Source organism: Patiria miniata, unplaced genomic scaffold, assembly GCF_015706575.1.
Source record: "Patiria miniata isolate m_02_andy unplaced genomic scaffold, ASM1570657v1 HiC_scaffold_16, whole genome shotgun sequence".
Classification (NCBI taxonomy): Eukaryota; Metazoa; Echinodermata; class Asteroidea; order Valvatida; family Asterinidae; genus Patiria; species Patiria miniata.
The window spans coordinates 17531722-17546624 of record NW_024037054.1 but is presented as its reverse complement, the minus strand read 5'-3'; the positions used below and the strand labels follow the sequence as shown (position 1 = coordinate 17546624).

General features: G+C 38.4%; 1 protein-coding gene across 1 annotated transcript; it reads left to right on the top strand.

The window, feature by feature from the left end:
- Positions 1-6842: 6842 nt before the first annotated feature.
- LOC119723169 lies at positions 6843-10128 on the top strand. The gene is made up of 4 exons (XM_038193732.1): positions 6843-7012; positions 7112-7205; positions 7719-7802; positions 8641-10128. The coding sequence occupies exons 1-4, from the start codon at positions 6920-6922 to the stop codon at positions 8856-8858; spliced, it is 489 nt and encodes a 162-aa protein (XP_038049660.1). The 5' UTR covers positions 6843-6919; the 3' UTR covers positions 8859-10128.
- The last annotated feature ends 4775 nt before the right edge of the window (positions 10129-14903 follow it).

Genomic DNA, 14903 nt, shown 5'->3' with positions numbered 1-14903 from the left:
TGCTGCACAATTTTAACGTGTTTTTAGATTGGGTTATGGTCGAGAAAAAGCTTTATGTGGCCTCTCTGGACTCCCATATATTTGCACTAAGTTTAGTCGGGCACCATTTGCAGTCATCAGCCGACATTTGAAGCAAAAAATCAGGTAAAAAAAAAAAAAGCCGCGTCGCCACACCACTTTTTGGGCAAGCTCCATACCAGAAACCGGAGACTTTTTTTGGCCTTAGAAGACAAACGAAGGACGCTCACAGGGGGAACGGAATTATAGAAACGCGTTAAAGGGAGCATACAGGATGGAATAATACTTTATTTATTCAGATTTATTGGTAAAAACACCTGTCTCCCAATAATACAACTATCCAATTAAAAGTAGTATACCAAATTTGATTAAAAACCGTCCAACAGAGTAAAAATACATTAACAACAATAATTCCCTTAATTACAATAATTCCCTGAATAGTATGAAAAATCTGTGCGACAATTACATGTAGTCGTGTATATTATAATTATTTTGAGTTGCATTATAACAGTGTGTTAATTATCTCAAATTTCTGAAAGATTAACGAAATACAAAGTCAATTGCAAGACTGAGCAGGAAAATATATACTAGAAAAACTGCATAGTTATATTTCTACAGAAATTCTATTGATAGAGGATAGTCGTTGTGTTTTTCAAGCTTTTGATAGCACATTTGAATACAACCGTTGAATGTCAATGAATCGAAAAATAAAAGTTTTGAATTTATGGGATGGAGCAGCGTTTTGTGCATTTTCACTTTGACGTAGGCCATGATGACATTTCATGCCAGATTGACTTTTTTCCTTAAACGTGAGCACCCTTCGTATTTCTTAGACCTCATGGGTAGACTTTATGAGTATAGCGGCCGTCTTATAGGGCATCCTTTGTTATTTTAATTCAGTAACAATGAGTGCTTAAAAGGTTTATTTCTGGTATGTCACAGCAAGACAAATGTATTGCCTTGATGACTGCTACCTATAAGGTCCATATACGCCTTTTTTGAAATATTGTGGGCAAGAGAGAGCGCCTTTTTTTCAGTGGGTGACCTCTCTTGTATATTCACCCCGCAAATGTATTATATTATGTTATTCATTTTTTTAAAACTATTTCATTGAAAATAAAACATGACAGAAAATAATTCTGGTATGCGCGCGCGTCGCCGTTGCCATGCGCGTCGGCAAAATGAAAAAGTTTTTTTTTCAATGAAAGATGATATCTCAAAACCGCCAAACTCACTGGTTTGACTGGAATCATGCTGCTGCACAATTTTAACGTGTTTTTAGATTGGGTTATGGTCGAGAATAAGCTTTATGTGGCCTCTCTGGACTCCCATATATTTGCACTAAGTTTAGTCGGGCACCATTTGCAGTCATCAGCCGACATTTGAAGCAAAAAAATCAGGTAAAAAAAAAAAAAAAAAAAAGCCGCGTCGCCACACCACTTTTTGGGCAAGCTCCATACCAGAAACCGGAGACTTTTTTTGGCCTTAGAAGACAAACGAAGGACGCTCACAGGGGGAACGGAATGATAGAAACGCGTTAAAGGGAATGAAACGAACTCCAGTGATGTGCACTGAATGAGACACAATAGCATGAATCTGGCAAAGGGACAGAGACAATGAGCATACAGGATGAAATAATACTTTATTTATTCAGATTTATTGGTAAAAACACCTGTCTCCCAATAATACAACTATCCAATTAAAAGTAGTATACCAAATTTGATTAAAAACCGTCCAACAGAGTAAAAATACATTAACAACAATAATTCCCTTAATTACAATAATTCCCTGAATAGTATGAAAAATCTGTGCGACAATTACATGTAGTCGTGTATATTATAATTATTTTGAGTTGCATTATAACAGTGTGTTAATTATCTCAAATTTCTGAAAGATTAACGAAATACAAAGTCAATTGCAAGACTGAGCAGGAAAATATATACTAGAAAAACTGCATAGTTATATTTCTACAGAAATTCTATTGATAGAGGATAGTCGTTGTGTTTTTCAAGCTTTTGATAGCACATTTGAATACAACCGTTGAATGTCAATGAATCGAAAAATAAAAGTTTTGAATTTATGGGATGGAGCAGCGTTTTGTGCATTTTCACTTTGACGTAGGCCATGATGACATTTCATGCCAGATTGACTTTTTTCCTTAAACGTGAGCACCCTTCGTATTTCTTAGACCTCATGGGTAGACTTTATGAGTATAGCGGCCGTCTTATAGGGCATCCTTTGTTATTTTAATTCAGTAACAATGAGTGCTTAAAAGGTTTATTTCTGGTATGTCACAGCAAGACAAATGTATTGCCTTGATGACTGCTACCTATAAGGTCCATATACGCCTTTTTTGAAATATTGTGGGCAAGAGAGAGCGCCTTTTTTTCAGTGGGTGACCTCTCTTGTATATTCACCCCGCAAATGTATTATATTATGTTATTCATTTTTTTAAAACTATTTCATTGAAAATAAAACATGACAGAAAATAATTCTGGTATGCGCGCGCGTCGCCGTTGCCATGCGCGTCGGCAAAATGAAAAAGTTTTTTTTTCAATGAAAGATGATATCTCAAAACCGCCAAACTCACTGGTTTGACTGGAATCATGCTGCTGCACAATTTTAACGTGTTTTTAGATTGGGTTATGGTCGAGAATAAGCTTTATGTGGCCTCTCTGGACTCCCATATATTTGCACTAAGTTTAGTCGGGCACCATTTGCAGTCATCAGCCGACATTTGAAGCAAAAAAATCAGGTAAAAAAAAAAAAAAAAAAAAGCCGCGTCGCCACACCACTTTTTGGGCAAGCTCCATACCAGAAACCGGAGACTTTTTTTGGCCTTAGAAGACAAACGAAGGACGCTCACAGGGGGCACGGAATGATAGAAACGCGTTAAAGGGAATGAAACGAACTCCAGTGATGTGCACTGAATGAGACACAATAGCATGAATCTGGCAAAGGGACAGAGACAATGAGCATACAGGATGGAATAATACTTTATTTATTCAGATTTATTGGTAAAAACACCTGTCTCCCAATAATACAACTATCCAATTAAAAGTAGTATACCAAATTTGATTAAAAACCGTCCAACAGAGTAAAAATACATTAACAACAATAATTCCCTTAATTACAATAATTCCCTGAATAGTATGAAAAATCTGTGCGACAATTACATGTAGTCGTGTATATTATAATTATTTTGAGTTGCATTATAACAGTGTGTTAATTATCTCAAATTTCTGAAAGATTAACGAAATACAAAGTCATTTGCAAGACTGAGCAGGAAAATATATACTAGAAAAACTGCATAGTTATATTTCTACAGAAATTCTATTGATAGAGGATAGTCGTTGTGTTTTCCAAGCTTTTGATAGCACATTTGAATACAACCGTTGAATGTCAATGAATCGAAAAATAAAAGTTTTGAATTTATGGGATGGAGCAGCGTTTTGTGCATTTTCACTTTGACGTAGGCCATGATGACATTTCATGCCAGATTGACTTTTTTCCTTAAACTTGAGCACCCTTCGTATTTCTTAGACCTCATGGGTAGACTTTATGAGTATAGCGGCCGTCTTATAGGGCATCCTTTGTTATTTTAATTCAGTAACAATGAGTGCTTAAAAGGTTTATTTCTGGTATGTCACAGCAAGACAAATGTATTGCCTTGATGACTGCTACCTATAAGGTCCATATACGCCTTTTTTGAAATATTGTGGGCAAGAGAGAGCGCCTTTTTTTCAGTGGGTGACCTCTCTTGTATATTCACCCCGCAAATGTATTATATTATGTTATTCATTTTTTAAAAACTATTTCATTGAAAATAAAACATGACAGAAAATAATTCTGGTATGCGCGCGCGTCGCCGTTGCCATGCGCGTCGGCAAAATGAAAAGGTTTTTTTTTCAATGAAAGATGATATCTCAAAACCGCCAAACTCACTGGTTTGACTGGAATCATGCTGCTGCACAATTTTAACGTGTTTTTAGATTGGGTTATGGTCGAGAATAAGCTTTATGTGGCCTCTCTGGACTCCCATATATTTGCACTAAGTTTAGTCGGGCACCATTTGCAGTCATCAGCCGACATTTGAAGCAAAAAAATCAGGTAAAAAAAAAAAAAAAAAAAAGCCGCGTCGCCACACCACTTTTTGGGCAAGCTCCATACCAGAAACCGGAGACTTTTTTTGGCCTTAGAAGACAAACGAAGGACGCTCACAGGGGGCACGGAATGATAGAAACGCGTTAAAGGAAATGAAACGAACTCCAGTGATGTGCACTGAATGAGACACAATAGCATGAATCTGGCAAAGGGACAGAGACAATGAGCATACAGGATGAAATAATACTTTATTTATTCAGATTTATTGGTAAAAACACCTGTCTCCCAATAATACAACTATCCAATTAAAAGTAGTATACCAAATTTGATTAAAAACCGTCCAACAGAGTAAAAATACATTAACAACAATAATTCCCTTAATTACAATAATTCCCTGAATAGTATGAAAAATCTGTGCGACAATTACATGTAGTCGTGTATATTATAATTATTTTGAGTTGCATTATAACAGTGTGTTAATTATCTCAAATTTCTGAAAGATTAACGAAATACAAAGTCAATTGCAAGACTGAGCAGGAAAATATATTTACTAGAAAAACTGCATAGTTATATTTCTACAGAAATTCTATTGATAGAGGATAGTCGTTGTGTTTTCCAAGCTTTTGATAGCATTTTTGAATACAACCGTTGAATGTCAATGAATCGAAAAATAAAAGTTTTGAATTTATGGGATGGAGCAGCGTTTTGTGCATTTTCACTTTGACGTAGGCCATGATGACATTTCATGCCAGATTGACTTTTTTCCTTAAACTTGAGCACCCTTCGTATTTCTTAGACCTCATGGGTAGACTTTATGAGTATAGCGGCCGTCTTATAGGGCATCCTTTGTTATTTTAATTCAGTAACAATGAGTGCTTAAAAGGTTTATTTCTGGTATGTCACAGCAAGACAAATGTATTGCCTTGATGACTGCTACCTATAAGGTCCATATACGCCTTTTTTGAAATATTGTGGGCAAGAGAGAGCGCCTTTTTTTTCAGTGGGTGACCTCTCTTGTATATTCATAAAAAGCCGCGTCGCCGCACCACTTTTTGGGCAAGCTCCATACCAGAAACTGGAGACTTTTTTTTTGGCCTTCAGTTCCAATTTACTGTTATATATGTTGCAAAGTACAAGAAGTGCAGCGGTAAGCATATATTAAACCGATTAAGATAACACCAGAATATCCTATTCGTTCGCACGAATTGCTATTTCGTTCGCACGAATTGCTAATTCGTGGGAACGACTTGCTATTTCGTTCGCACGATTTCCTAATTCGTGGGAACGAATTACCAATTCGTGGGAACGAATTAGCAATTCGTGGGAACGAAATAGCAATTCGTGCGAACGAAATAGTAATTCGTGCGAACGAGTTAGCAATTCGTGCGAATGCATTAGCAATTCGTGCGAACGAATTAGTAATTAGTGGGAACGAATTAGCAAATTACCAAAAAACATTCTACCCTGTCCCTTCCCGGGCTTCATATTATGTATACTAGAAACAAACGGTGAATGTTTTTTTTTTCTCAATAGGATTCAGAATATATACCGGTACTTAACCGAAACAATATTACAGTGTTTGGAATTAACCGGTCTGAAATGTCCTGGTCTTCCATTTTACCACATTGGCGTAAAAACAAATTGGCGTAAAAATATGACCGAATATTAAAAAGAAAATAGTTAAAAACCTACTGACAATTTGACAAAGTCAGTTAATTGGCACACCATTTACGAGCGTGCATGTAGGGCAAACTTCTGTGGGATATTATTATTGTGTTAGTAAGTGCTGCAATCAGGACTGTGATTGGTCAAAACATCATGGGCGTGGCTTGACGGAGCGGTCTGTTGCCCAATGGGAAAACGAGCTATAATTGTGTGCTTACACGCGTACTGTTTTGTCGTAGTGCAAGTACAGGGTGTATGAGTAAAAAAAAAATGAAAACACAAATTTCACACAGGGATGTAGTGAATGTGAATTGTTTTCGTTTTGCTGAAAGATCACTTACCTTTTTGTGATCCGTGCATGGACAGAAGTTTAAAACGGTGTTTGTGTTTTAAAATTCCGTAAATTGAAAAGCATGGGTGATTTGAATGATTCTTGTACTAAAAGAAAGCTTTTTAATTGGGCTTTCATATCCTAGATTTTGAAAGTGCTACATGCAGACGTGCACGTATTATGCTTAACTGCTGCACTTTGTGACTTTTTAGCAACTTACAGTGCATTTGAACTTAATAAAAACTCTAATTGGCATTTGATTATTTGTTCGTTGAATGATGCTTTGAAGTACTCAAAAGCCACTGCATATTCGACAACTAAATTGACGTTTACATTGAGTATTTTGATGCCAAAAAACCGAGTCTGAAATTATTTCGATTATCTGGCGTCTCCCCCGCGGCTTTAGACTAAACCATCAAAAAATTTACCGTTAGCTATCCACGATATGAATCACTAACTCATTGCAAGACTAAATCTTTTGAATAAGATTATGTTAATTTGCTTTAAAAAAAAAACCCAACAAAGTACAATGGACTAGGAAACAAATTCATAACTCTGTATAATTATCGCAGTGAATTATGCAATTGCCCTTCAATTATTGTATTAGAATGTACAAGTAACTTCCAGATTAACACAGGGAATTCACGGCCAAGCTACGCTGATATAGCCCTTAAACCACAAATAATTTATGCCAGTAATTCTTTATAAAAAAATCAAGCTGGCCCAGCATTTATACGGTACACATCGGTGTTAGGTGCTCAGTTTTCATATGGCCAGATTTGATACTGATCAGTCGCCAAGATGCTCCGAATCCTGTTTTCATGTCTGATGCTTATCTGTCGAGTGGAGAGTAACTGGGAAGCTGAAGACAGTGACCCATCTGATGCAAATCTGGTAACTATTCCGGAGTGAGACTTTGTTTAACTTGTATAATAGGTCTATAACTTGAAGAAAATTACATCTCATATACTTTTGTTTCTCTTCTAAAATCAGGGATTCAGTCTCATCAATATGACATGCAACGACGCTATGGATTTGTGTCAACACAATTATATTGCGTCCGTCCATAGTCGCGAGGTCTTAGCAGGTAAGTAATACCGATGCTCAATATGGTATGCATTATACCTGATAGGGCAACAGGGAATCTGTCCATGGGTTTGATACTGTTAATTATTGTTGGATCGGTAACAGGCTTTGAGACGAAATTAACCGAAGCTATACTGCCGTGATCAAGATGTGACCAACGTTGGCGATGTTACTAACAGTTGTACAAGCGTGCTGTTTCATTGTCATTTACTTTAAGAATAACCACATTTCAGTAACCCTTTTTTTTTTTAAAAACCCTAACAGGCCGGGTTATTTTGACCATCTCTCAGCCGCGGGGTGGGGGGGGGGGGGGGGGGGCGCATTTCGTTCCCCCCCTAAGATCTCGGCCATCGAGTAACGAAACATTTTGAAACTTGGTACATGCATAGAGCAATTCTTCATGAACATACCCAAGAAATTCATGACTATATGTCAAAGTGCATAGGCCCCTGTGCATTGATTCTTTGTTTAACGTTAAGCTCACGCATGTACATACTGCGATTATTATTTGCAGTTTTCGAATACACGAAGGACCCTTACAAATTCCAGGTCAGTGTTCGAGAAGGGAAACAAAGTAAAGACTGGAGCTTTTTTCAGGGTAAGTGTAGATTGGTTCTTATTTAGTTGGCTTTGTTGAAAGACAGGCCTGCGAGGCAGGCTGTATTTGGATGGGTTACAAAAAAAAAAGATCTGTGCAACCTCAACTGTAACGACCTGACTGAGAGTGTCTTTCGCTTTGTAAAATGAGCAACCTCGAATTTTGTCTCAATTTTGTGCCGTCACATCCCCAAGTTACAATGTGTATAGTCTGCTCATTCGCCTGACCTTTCGCCAGTCGATTTTGAATTCCAAAGTCACGCTTGCGTCTTGTCAAAAGGCCCGGACTGGTTGATATAAACGCGACTTCCAATAGTATTAATTATTGACCCCAGATTTAATCCCAGTGGACCTTATTCATGAGGTAGCCATTTTTGTCGTGTTCCCTAAATGTATTTCATAAATTGTTAACTGTTGAATTGGATGGCGCCAGACCATTTATGCAGGCATATTTTACTTTCATTTAAAAAAAAATCTGTCTCAAAACATTAGGGAATGTTAAAATAACAAATTTTTAATTTTTCATTTAAGTAGACTTCAATTATTTATGTACTTGCTTTCATTTCACTTCGCAAGTTCCAAAAATGAAGATTTTACCTTTCTTTCAATTCAACATGGCCGACTCGCGAATAAGGCCAATGAGGGCTACACTTCTCATTTTATCTTCATGAGTTTGGAAGGAAACCACTTTTGTAAAGCTTATGGTTTGCTTTTTTGGCAGCAAGGCATTAGTATATGGACTATAAATCAGAAGATGCATGAGAAACCGAACCGCCACCCTGCATCATTGTCGGCCTTATAGAGTCTTCTTCCCTTTCTTTTCTGTCTCTAATTCCCAGACGACTTGGATGGGAAGTATCGATGGTGCGAATCCGTCGACTCTAAAGCAAGCTGGGAATTCGACTACTCACGGAGATACACGGCTTGCTTCGAAAACTCCTTTGATGATATTTCCATACCCGAAGGATGCGCTAAGCCGCTTGCCGTCGTAACTTATGACACTCATCTTTACGATGACAAAGTGCGCGGCCAGCAGATGCTACTCTGTCTGCCCTAGTTTGCATGGTTGTAATCAAATCATCACAGGTCATAGTAAGCAGGAATGTTGACCAAACATTCAGGAGTCGAATTTAGAAATTCAACTTCATGAAACTATTATATCGCAGACTTCCTATATCTTCTAGGATCTCGGGTTTTCCGACCAGCCCACCACATCCTTCCCGGATATACCTTTATGCTGCTGCCATATTTCAGTCATGTTCCCAGGCCCTGTATATTCAATAACGGTACTGAATGCTAATATTTTTTTGTGCAAAAAGAAGCCAGACTATTTTCCTTCCAGCCTCGCTTGGATTACGTTGATTTGAATGGGAAAAATCAAGATGGCCTCAACATGATAATGGTCTATTGGCAATTGTCACAAGCACATATAGGCTGCACCGATAAACCTTGGCTGCCGCGATCGACCAAACGAGCCCCAGTATACCTTTACGAAGATGCTAACCTAGACTTTGCGAATCGTCCCTAAAAGAAAGAGCTCACTTCTTCTATATCCTAAACCCCCGAACAGACTGTCTGCAACGTGTGATTGACTAGATTACGACTCTGCTCTTTGAAACTTTCAACCCCGTATCAGATAGACACGTCACATTTGCGGGATCAAGGGGCCATACTATAGACCTTTATCATGCTGCCACCATTTCAGTCATGTTTCCTGTATCTAATAACAGTACTGACTGATAATGTTTTATGTGCAAAAAGGAACCAGCCTATTTTTCCCTTCCAGCCTCGCTTTGGTTGATTTGAATGGGACAAAATCGAGATGGCCACAGCATGATAATGGTCTATTATTATTATTATTATTATTATTATAATTGCATAAGTGGGCTAGTTTTGGAAATTAAAGTGTACAGACGTTATGAAAACGATTATGCTATACATGTACTTTAAAATAAGTTGTCAAACTTTTGCTGTTGTATTTAGTACAATTTCCATGTAGTTATTTCGGTATTTCACATCATTGTGGATGGATGAAAGATAATCAGCACGTTGGATGGGTTCAGAGATGTTCATTCCAGCATAATGACGTATGCACCGATACACAAGTCTATTCCATCTATTAAATTCCATCTTATTAACAAGTCTATTCATTTAATTTCAGTAGGCCTACATTTATTTTTAAAATCGTTCTATATAAAGTTCTGTATACAACTTACACTGTATACACCAGCACGCACCGGTATTTTACATGAGAGTAGCTTAGATATATATTGTTACTTATAGCATATATAAGATTTGAGGCTTTGCATGGTGGAGTATCTGTATCGTTTCGGTTTGCGGTAACACCATGTGGTAATAACTACTGCTTAGAAGATATTTAGTTCTGAAAAGAACTTGTCCTGCTTATTATCAACTTCGCTAAGTAGTTTTTTGTTCTGATAAGAACAGTCCTGCTGTAAGTTCTAAACGAATTTGTCTTTGGTCTCAACGTTTCGACTAGCCTGCTCTAGTCATCGTCAGGTCTATTCCATCTATTAAATCTGACGATGGCTAGAGCAGGCTAGTCGAAACGTTGAGACCAAAGACAAGTTCGTTTAGAACTTACAGCAGGACTGTTCTTATCAGAACAAAAAACTACTTAGCGAAGTTGATAATAAGCAGGACAAGTTCTTTTCAGAACTAAATATCTTCTAAGCAGTAGTTATTACCATATGGTGTTACTGCAAACCGAAACGATACTAATAACATATACTTATTGGATACTATTTTTTCATGCAACGTCCTCAAAATAATTGGTACAAATTCTTGTTTCCTTTAATTATTGAAGCATAGTTACCATGAAGTTCTTTCTTTCACAATCATCGTTATTTATGTTTGTCATCATATTGCATCTATTCTTGTAAAATTTTAAATTGAAATTCATCAGTTAAAATTAATTCATCAAATCTAAATTAATTCATGAATTTAAAATTAACTCGTCAAATTAAAATTAATTCATCAAACGTAATTAATTCATCAATTAAAATTAATAGACCTTTAATTAATACATAAAATTATAATTCGTTGGAGGTCAAACTCGATAAGTACAGTCGAAACCTGATAATAAGTCAGTTTTTCTTTGTTTTCCAATACAAGATACCTGTTATAACAAGGTAATTTGTAAGTCCCAAGGAGCGTTACAAAGGTGTTCGACTGTAACTATTAATATTGGTGTTCTCTAATTCTCGCCCGTCAGCACCATTTTGTCGTTCTTAAAGTATCAGTCACAGACAATGTACTGCTATATCATATCCCCCAATTTTTTGTTATCCATTCATATTTTTGCGTGAGGAACGTTTTCAAATTACCGTTGAACGCCTATTCAGACGGCATTGCAAAAGATTCAGTTGTACGGTTTATACCCATGGGGTCTACCAAACTATCCGAAATAGGGGGATGATTCCATAGCCCATCCCCGCGGTCAACAAGTGTGGGGGTATACACCCCCACCCCACCCCGGGAATTACGTATAAATGCGGTGACAGCTTGATTTTTTATAAATAAATACTGGCATAAAGTATTTGTCGTTTTATAGTTGTATCAGCGTAGCTAGTCCGTTCCCTGTGTCAAACTGGAGGTCACTGTACATTCTAATGCAATAATTAAAGAGAAATTGCAAACGATAATTGTGCAGAGTAGTGAATTTGTTTCAATAGGCCTACAGGTACTTTTTGTGATATTTAATACAAATTAGAGAAATCTTATTCAATAAAGGATTTAGTATTGCAATGAATAAGTGGTTCATAATTGTGGATAGCTAACCACACGTCAATTTTCTGATGATTAAGTCTAAGTCCGGGGGAGGCGCCATATAATCGAAATAATTTATGAGTCGGGATTGTTTTCGCATAAATATGCTAATGTAAACGTCTTTTATTATATTTGCTGAATAGGCAATAGCTTTCGAGTACTTTAGATGCATAATTCAAGGTAATACATCTTCAAATTCAAGGTACTTTGTTCTTAAGTTCCAATGTACTGTTTTATATGTTGCAAAGTACAAGAAGTGCAGCATTAAGCATAAATTATATTAAACCGATTAACATAACACCAGAATATCCTACATATTAGTTTGCCATGCAATTAAGTACTGTTATATGTACGAAGCCTTCGCTCGAAACCCCCCCCCCCCGCCCTGCAAACACGACTTAGGGAAGGGCTGATCTCTCCAAGCTCTCATTGGATAGATTTTGCATGTTTAACATACATAGCTTGCGCTATATCTGCATACGAAGATCATGATAATGTAACGGGACCTTATTGGGTTCTTGTCCTCGAGTCCGGCCAAACGCAAGAAAAGGGGACAAACACACAGGATGTCCAACTTCTGAAGAAACTCTCATTTATTCAGCACAACAACTCTGTGGTCAACCTGCCACACTGCTACCAGTACCACGACTGCTGATTCCCAGCATAGAAATACACACAGTCTGAACAAATGTATACAATTGTAACAACTTGCAATGACCCCGGCATTTTGCCAAACCTTTCCCGCGTCCCCCAACAAAAGAAACCCACTTAAGCAACCTATTTCCGGAGCCTGTTTCCGGAGCGCGAGCCAGCCAGACCCAAAACCAGGTCAGGCTTGCGCCGCCGGAGCCCCTCCGCCGGAGCACCAGCGCTAGAAAGCAATGACAACAAAAATGTGCATAGACTGTCCGTTACACTAAGTTTCCCAAAATGTCATCCGTACTTCCTTCACAAGATTCTGTGAAGCGGCCCTTCCCAGTGCCCTGATTGCAGAGCGGAGAACGAGCGAAGTATGACGTCCTAAAATGCATGACGCTTGCGGATTAACCATATTAGGCCCATTAGAGATGTCAGGAAACAAAAGTTGCCGATTACATTTCACCAGCCCAATACGATCTCCGTTTGAGATGCACATTGTCCATCATTTTTCCAGTGGAATAACCTATACTAGAAACAAACGGTGAATGCGTTTTTTTTCTCAATAGGATTCAGAATATGTACCGGTACTTACCCGAAATTATATTACAGTGTTTGAAATTAACCGGTCTGAAATGTCCTGGTCTTCCATTTTACCACACTGGCGTAAAAACAAATTGGCGTAAAAATATGACCGAATATTAAAAAAAAAAAAAATGTTTTAAAAACCTGCTAACAAAGTGGCACACCATTTACGAGCGTGATTCTATGGCAAACTTCTGTAGGATATGATTATTGCATTAGTAAGTGCTGCAATCAGGACTGTAGTTGGTCAAAACATCATGGGCGTGGCTTGACGGAGCGGTCTGTTGCCCAATGGGAAAACGAGCTATTGTGTGCTTACACGCGTACTGTTTTGTCGTAGTGCAAGTACAGAGTGAGTAAAAAAAAATGGAAACACAAATTGCAGGACTATTTATTTAATGAAGTTCTGCATGTAGCACTTTTAAAATCTAGGATATGAAAGCCCACTTAATAAGCTTTCGTTTAGTACAAGAATCATTCACATCACTTGAGTACTTTTCAAGTTACGGAATTTTGAACACAGACACCGTTTTAAAGTTCTGTCCACGGATCACAAAAAAAGGTAAATGTTCTTTTAGCAAAACGAAAACAATTCACACAGGGATGTAGTGAATGTGAATTGTTTTCGTTTTGCTGAAAGATCACTTCCCTTTTTGTGATCCGTGCATGGACAGAAGTTTAAAACGGTGTTTGTGTTTTAAAATTCCGTAAATTGAAAAGTATGAGTGATTTGAATGATTCTTGTACTAAAAGAAAGCTTATTAATTGGCTTTCATAACATAGATATTGAAAGTGCTACATGCAGAACTTCATTGAAAATATGGTCCTAATTTGTGGCGTAGCCACCGGGGGGGGGGGGGGGCGGGGGGGGGGGGGGGGTGGGGGGGGGGGGGCGTGGGGGGGGGGCGACCGCCCCCCCCCCATGAAACCTTGTCGCCCCCCCCAGTCGCCCCCCCCCCCCCCCCCCACTGAGATTTTGAGTTTCTAAAAAAAATATCATTGATCTAAATCTAAAAAGTCGCGAATGATCCACATGATGACCACTGAGAAACGACCCTTCGATCGGCGACCGCGGACCAGTAAGCTGACAACCGGCGTGACATAGCACATAATGATAATCTAAAATGCGTATTAACACCCACTGCACTGCTCGCTCACACCGCGGAACACGTATTATAGACAGGTGGTCCGTGGGTCACACAGTTTCAGTCAGCGATATCACGCGAATCGGCCACGCACAAACTTTTTCCTCCATTCATATAAGCTAAATAATAATAATAGACCAATTAAACTTCCTTGAAATCAGTGGCGTAGCCGGGGGGGGGGGGGCGTTGGGGGCGACAGCTCCCCCCCCCCCCCCATGAAACCTTGTCGCCCCCCCCCCCTCTGAGATTTTGAGTTTCTGAAAAAATTATCATTGATCTACATGACGCCATGGGCGTCAATCCGGGGGGGGGGGGGGGACAGGGGGACTGGTCCCCCCCCCCCCACTTTTTGAAGGGTGGGGGACACAATATCAAATGTCCCCCCCCCCAAGATTTCTGAGCTTGTGTCTCATTTACAGGGCCCTATTATGTACTACAATGTATCTTTTGCTTAGAAAATATTGGTTAAAGTGGTCAGAAATTGCGTCAGATAGCACCACATAGCATTTTGAATACACAATTTTTCGGGGCCCTTATGCAGGCATATTTTACTTTCATTTAAAAAAAATCTGTCTTAAAACATTAGGGAATGTTAAAATAACACATTTTTAATTTTTCATTTAAGTAGACTTCAATTATTTATGTACTTGCTTTCATTTCACTTCGCAAGTTCCAAAAATGAAGATTTTACCTTACTTTCAATTCAACATGGCCGACTCGCGAATAAGGCCAATGAGGGCTACACTTCTCATTTTATCTTCATGAGTTTGGAAGGAAACCACTATTGTAAACCTTATGGTTTGCTTTTTTGGCAGCAAGGCATTAGTATATGGACTATAAATCGGAAGATGCATGAGAAACCGAACCGCCACCCTGCATCATTGTCGGCCTTAAAGAGTCTTCTTCCCTTTCTTTTTTCTCTCTCTAATTCCCAAACGACTTGGATG

What these genes read in the sequence shown, in the direction of transcription:
- LOC119723169 (XM_038193732.1), top strand. Translation starts at nt 6,920, where the DNA reads ATGCTCCGAATCCTGTTTTCATGTCTGATGCTTATCTGTCGAGTGGAG. An exon ending in ACCCATCTGATGCAAATCTG is followed by an intron (nt 7,013 to 7,111) that starts GTAACTATTCCG and finishes TTCTAAAATCAG; the next exon opens with GGATTCAGTCTCATCAATAT. An exon ending in AGACTGGAGCTTTTTTCAGG is followed by an intron (nt 7,803 to 8,640) that starts GTAAGTGTAGAT and finishes TCTAATTCCCAG; the next exon opens with ACGACTTGGATGGGAAGTAT.